The sequence below is a fragment of the Mauremys reevesii genome, linkage group 1, assembly GCF_016161935.1.
Source record: "Mauremys reevesii isolate NIE-2019 linkage group 1, ASM1616193v1, whole genome shotgun sequence".
NCBI lineage: Eukaryota > Metazoa > Chordata > Testudines > Geoemydidae > Mauremys > Mauremys reevesii.
The window spans coordinates 215,738,779-215,745,314 of record NC_052623.1 but is presented as its reverse complement, the minus strand read 5'-3'; the positions used below and the strand labels follow the sequence as shown (position 1 = coordinate 215,745,314).

The 6,536-nt window shown below is 48.9% G+C and overlaps 1 protein-coding gene across 7 annotated transcripts in view; it reads left to right on the top strand.

The window, feature by feature from the left end:
• The first annotated feature begins 423 nt into the window (after positions 1 to 423).
• The window catches only part of LOC120405631 (rap1 GTPase-activating protein 1-like), a 57,147-nt gene continuing 51,034 nt past the window's right edge, over positions 424 to 6,536 (top strand). For 5 of the 7 annotated variants that reach the window (XM_039539304.1, XM_039539313.1, XM_039539321.1 and 2 more), the window contains exon 1: positions 3,771 to 3,844. In XM_039539304.1, coding sequence (XP_039395238.1) covers positions 3,801 to 3,844 — 44 coding nt within the window. In that variant the 5' untranslated portion in view covers positions 3,771 to 3,800. Of the gene's footprint in view, positions 486 to 567; positions 735 to 3,770; positions 3,845 to 6,536 lie in introns of those variants that run through there. The other 2 variants (XM_039539329.1, XM_039539289.1) reach the window with 2 other exon arrangements.

The following is a 6,536-nucleotide window of genomic DNA, read 5'->3' as shown; positions in this document are numbered from 1 at the left end:
AATCAATAGGTACAGAGCTTTTCACCTATAGGGCACAAGTACCACAATAGCATTAACTGTAAGTCGTTAGCTCTGTTCCTTGGTCACCACATGAAATGAGTCAAGTTATGTACCAAATTCACTGCAATTGACACTAATCAGACTATGACTGAGTGGGCCACAGAGCGAAGCACCCCTCCCCCCACCACCAAACAAAACAAAACAAAAATCCTGGGTCATTTCTGTAGGGCTGAGGTTATGGTGTTGGAAGGGGGCAGGGTGCCTGTGGGAGGGTACCACTGCCAGTGCTGTACCTGCCTTGTGAATGCCAGTCCCTGGTAGGGTTGCTAGTTTTGGTTGGACGTATTCCTAGAGGTTCCATCACATGACCTAATCTTTAAATACAGATTAAGTCCTGGAGACTCCAGCACAATCCTGGAGGGTTTGCAAGACCAGTCCCCAGGGAACTGCCACGCTGACCCCTTTCCTTAAGAGCCACTTTCCCGGTATAGAGCACAGCGGGGCTCTTCCCCTGAAGGAGGATCTCTTTGGTGTGGCGTGTGACCGCTCTACTCCCTCTCTCCGCAGGTGGGGGCAGCGGAAGGGGAGGGCAAGGCAGACGGAGCAGGAGGAAGAGGACACTGCAACCTACTTGAATAATTGATAGCGCGAGGAGGGGGGAGCGTATGCGGGAGCAGCTGGACTCCCTGTGTCTCCATCCGCTCACCAGCCGGGGATGAGAGAGCCGAGCTCAGGTAGGGGAGCGCAGCTGCTTTTCATTCCCTCCTCTCCTGCAATGCCAATTAAATGTGTTTTGTGATCCGGAGGGGGGGCAGAGGCAGCTGGGCCGGGGGCTGACACGGGTCCCCCTGGCACGGTGCAGGGAACGGAGCTTGACTGAGGGAGTTTCAGTTACAAGGGGGAGGTGGCTCTGGGGTATATTGTAAAGAAATTGTGCTGTAATGCAGTGCTCAGCGGGGCAGGGGTTGGCCAGAGGCAGAGAACCTGGTAGGGTAGGGTACGTGGAGAGGGAGTGAGACAGAGACACGGGGGGGGGCTAAAGGGGTTTGTCTGAGGGATCTCACCTTTATCCTCCCAACCTCATGGCATCAAATCTTGAGCCCAGATGGACCATGGGAGATGCCATCTGTGCACATCTGGCACTGGCACAGGGGACTGTGTGTTGGTGTGTGTGTCTGCATTTGTGTGGACATGCTTGTGTGCAACTGTGTGTGCAGATGTGGATTTGTGTGTTGCTGTGTGTGTGCGTGGCTTGCACCTGTGAAGCTGTTTGCTGATTTATTAATGTTGCACAGTATTAATGAGTACAGACGGAGCCAGTTTCTGTGAGGACGAGTTTACAGTCTGAGGGGTTATGTTTGTGTGATTGCCTGTGTGTTTCTGTGCATGCATTCCCTTCTGTGAGCTAATGTCTCACATCAGATATGCTTACAGTGACTCAATTAATAGATGGATGATGCAGAGATCAATTTGTGTTAGAGTAAATCCAAACCTTTCCAGCTCAAACTTACACATATTCAGAATGAATGACCTCACACACTGACCCATACATCCTGAAACATACTCATTAACACAACTGGATGCATGTGCCCATACAGTCAGGGGGCATCATTGTATTTAGTGCATACCCACAGGCAGTCTTTGGCTTGAGTGCAAGTTGAGGGCAGCGGTTGTTGAGAGTGGTTGTGTATTAGTAGTATACTGAGGGGCAGCAAGTGGCAGGGAGTTGTGACTTGTTTGAGGAGGGAGGCTGTTTGCAACTAGATTGTATGCTGGGGACCTGTGGGTGCTGAGTTGCTGAGGGAGCTGTTTTGCAGTTGTATATTGGGGTTGTGTCCTTTGGTTCTATAAAGTTGTGATGCAGTGAAATGAAAGCCAGGCCTAACATACCTAGAGATCCAGTAATAAGAGAGCTCTAATCTCCACTCCCCATGAGGCAATTCTCCTCAGAGTACAAGACCCTTCACCTGTCTACATTTCATTTTCCCATATGCTCCCTCTTTGTTCTAGTTTAGCTAATCTCCCCTTCCCACTCAGAAATTCCCACATTGTGAGTACACAGTTCCTCTTATTCCCCAGCAACAGAGCTGGAGGGACAGAGACAGAGAGAATAAGCCATGATCTGTTCTTGCTGGGTCCTAAAGCTTCCATCCAGCTGCAGCTCCTCATTGTATGTGATGCCTCAGGTTCTGCTCTGAACACAGGAAGGCACACTAGCTGGCTTTCATCACTTGTTTTCATTCTCTCTTCTGTGTATGTTCCCAGCATTATGAGATGGGAGTTGCTTGTGGGGGAATCTATGCTTGACCTGGACAATGATACGCAGCCAGGTCACTTGCAATTCCATTGGCCTTTCATGACAAGAACATTTTGGAGGCAGTAGAACAACATTCCCACACTCATGTTCCCAACAGGAGGCATTATACCACCCTCTCTCCTTTTCTTTCTTTCTACCCCATCTATATCTGGCATTTCCTGTATAGTACATGCAGACATACTCTGTGTGTCTCTCCTACCCTCTGGTCCTTCCTACCCCCTGTGACTTTCTTTTCTTTACTGCTCCTCCTCCCACCTTCGTTTGTCTCCCTTTTTGTTCTCTTTCTCTCTGTCTCTCCTTTCACTCTTTGCCATTCTTTCTTTCTTCCTCTTTCTCCCCCAGTGATTAAAGTAGCTCAAGATGAGTGCGGGAGCTCACCAGCTGCAGTGGATGCTGTCACAGGTCTTGATGTTATGTGGTGATGGAGCATTACATCATTTGGTGGCATTGGGACTCACATAGCAAGGGGAAGAGATTGGGGGCAGAGAGGAAATGCATCTGAAAGAGCTTCAAGTCCCCAAGCAACAGGGCCACAGTCAGGTAAACACAACCATGTGTGTATGTCTGTGGAGGGGGGGACAGTGCCCCCAACCACAGTCTCTACCAGGATGGAGAATCTGTACTGATGTGAAAGCAAAGATGCTGACCTGCCAAAGGTATGAAATGCCCAATACCATAGCTTGTGCACTCCAACAGCTAGACATTCCACAAGAGAGATTTTATGCCAAGTCTCCGCATTCTGTATTATTTACTGCCTAGAGGGGGTGGAGCTAGAAGGGGTTGCTACAGCCTTTCCCTCCCTGTGTAGGGAATGGGAGACAGTACGGGATTGCTCCTGTGACCCTCTCTTCCTGTAGGGTATGGCAAGTTGGCTGAGAGGGAAATACCCTACTTTAAAGGAGGGGAGGGAAATAGGGGACTCTTCTCCCCCTCTCGGGTTCTGCTGCCACTTTACTCACTGGCAGAAAATTCTGGGAACCCCTGAAATTCCTCAGCCAATCATCAGGTCCCTCTGTTGCTCCCACCTGAGATTCCCCTTCCTGGAGGTCCTCATCTCAACAGCCTGGCCAGAGAGGATGTGCGGGGAGAGCTGAGCTCCCCAAGCCATGGAAAAGGAACAGTGCCCCCGTCTCACATTAATTTCTGCTCTCTCCCTGCCTCCTGTTTCTCAGTCTCTCACTGCGATGCTCTCACTCTCTGCTGCTCACAGCGTGTCCCGCAGCGTCTCCCTGGGAGCTTCCTGCCCTCATGTGGCTCATGCCCGGCCCTAGCTGTGAGCAGCTCTTTCCTTTCTCTCATTTGAAGTGTGTCTCGGGAAAGAGAAGCAGGTGGGGGTTGGGGCTTGGGAAGGCAGAGGAGGGAGCCTGTGCCCTCCAGAGACAGGGAGGTGAGTCTATGCCCTGCTGCATGCCGAGACAAGAGGAGAGGAAGCTGGCACGCAGGAGAGCCAGGAATCCACCTTTAGCAGAGAGAAGAGTAGAGAATGTTTTCTCGGAAGCGCAGTTTCACCTTCGGAGCCTATGGAGGGTATGTACCTGTACCAGCCCCTGGCTTCCTCTCACAGACCTTGCATTATGCAGCCTCTTCCTGCCAGAACCCTGGCGAAGCTGTGGGAGTGGGTTAAAACTAGAGAGGGAAACCTCCAGGGAAATTCACATATGCATCTGCTCCATCACCCCAGCCTCATCTCCATCCTTCTGATATTGGGACAACCTCCTCTCCTTTCTCCAGCAGAGAGAAGGCTTTCCCTGGCCTGTGTGGATTGTGGGCTGAGGTAGGGGAGTGACTGATTGTTTTCTTCAGGATGAGCTCTCCTTCAAAGGCTGAGACTTCACTTTCTTCCCTCCTCCTTCCCCTTAGAAGGAGACGCAGTTCCCCAGTTCTGATGTTTCTGGAGATGGCGATGGGTGTTTGAGGATGGGTGCATAGCATTTTCCTCAGGACTTCTCCTCCCGGAACAGAACAGTGTAACATCTGGTGTGCCCGCAGGGCATGGCCCATAGCTGTGGACCAAATAACTGATAGAGCTTGGAGTGAGAGTTTAAGCAGTTTGCCAGGTGACCCAATATGCCTTCTCTGTCTGTCTGTTCCAGAGACAAAAGGAAGCAGAGGCATGTAGAGGAAATCCTAGACAAAGAATGAGGACACAGTGGTTCTCAACCTGTGGACCATGGGTCGCTTGCGGGTCAATCAGCACAGAGCTGCGGCCCATGTGACATCCTCAGGGCCATACCGGTAGTACTGGATGCAGCCCACACAACATATTGTGGGCCACATATGTGGCCTACAGTGGTAAATAGGTTGAGAACCACTGAGCAAGAGTGTTAGCCTCATCGGTGGCAGCTGCTCACTCTCACTTCTCTGCCTCTGTCTTGCTCTCTTTCCTTTGGAGTTCAGGAATCAATCTGTTACACAGTGTTGGGGGATGCAAAGCTCCAGCTACTACGTGCTCTGGTGGTGTGATTAGGATGTGATCACCAAAACCCCAAAGAGCATGACTGCACTGGAGAGAGGCCCGGGACTGGAATAGCAGGGACTGCTGCAGGTCAAGACAAATGTTCCTCAGCAAACATTTTATTTGATTTCTTCAGACCTATTTTCTAGCTGTGAATTACCTGCAGACAGATTCTAATTCTTATGAATTCGGTGATTCTTCTAAATGTTTCAGGGAACGGTTCCCATGAACATACTTCAGCTTAAGAGGGTCATTTGCCAACTATTGGCCATGGCTATTACATTGAGTTATCTGTAATTTGCTATTCATGGCCATTTGACTAGTCTCTGAAGTCACATAGTGTTGTTTCTGCTCCTGGGCTGGACTCCTAAGCCCATGAAGAGCCTTCAAGATAGCCACATGCACCCTTCAACCACAAGCCCCTGTGAGAATAGTTTCATGAGGATTTGGACACTTTCCCTACCAGAGAGCAACAAATCACTCCTACGAACGGCTGTGGAAGGAGAATTAAAGGGCTTGTGACATCTGTCAAAGTGGATGTGCAAGTTTTATTTTCAGGATGGAGAAGCACTGGCAGAGTATATGTGGAAATGGATAGCTGGGAGGGTTACAAAGGGTCTTCCACAGGATTTCAGGGCTGAGTGTGGAGACTGAAGGACTGGAATAGCTGTGCATGCTGCAGGTCAGGATTGCCGAGCTACTTTTCTATTTAAAATGTAAGCAGTAAATAGTGAGAATAATTCCAGAGGTGGGTTCCTGTTTTTCTGTTTAAAGGTAGTACAGCTGTATGGTTAAGAACCATTTCTGCATAAAGAAATATCTCTTTAAAAGGTGGCATGAATTTAAACAGTTCTCAATAAACTTTAATATAGCATTGAATGTCCTCCCCTGGCCCTCTGCTACTTCTCTTCCCCAGCCCAGTTTTCTTTGTGATTTTGTTTGGCTTGGGACACTTTGTTTTTCCTTGATAGAAGAACGTGCGGCTTAGGCTAGGTCAACACTGGCAACTGAACAACAAAACTTTTGTGTTTCAGAGGTGTTAAAAACTCACACACACACCCCCAAAAAACAAAGTTTTGCCGACGACAAGGAGACCTGCTAGTTTGGGGTAGAAGTTTTTTGAAGTGTTTTTATTCTCCTACAAACACATATGCATAGAAATGGTCCTTCCTTGTGGCCTGCAGTACTGCCAAGCCCCAAAGCTCAAAATTCATGAGTCAGTCTCCCAAAAATCATGAAATTTGTTTTAAAAGTTTAAGTCCCATTTTTGTCCTGTCTTCTGATTTTTTTTGAATTCCCCCTGCCCACTCGCAATGTGTTTGTCTTGTTGCCAACCCTGGCAGATGGGGTGATTTTGCGGAAGGAGCTTTTGCTAGAGGATCCAACCAAAACTGGGGCCCGATTGTGCCATGCATTTTCCATTTGCACAGTAAGGGACGGTCCTTGGCCCCGAAAGCTTGCAATTGAGTGCAAAGCATGGTGGTGAGTTTGTGATGTGGTGAGTTTGGAACTGGGACTCAGCCAGAGTCATCTCATAGAGGGGCCACTGAAGATCCATTAGATGGGAACAACTTTTAATCCTTGTTGAGCAGGGAAGGATTGAAACTGGTGATCTGCAGGTGGAAGATGCTGAGTCTATACCGCATTACAAATGATTGAGGCATTCAGTCCCGCAAAAGTAGTAATCTTGCACCTTTGAGAATGAGGCTTCTTTCTGGAGAGATGAGTTTATTAAATGAAATTCTGATCTCCTTTGCAGCTTAC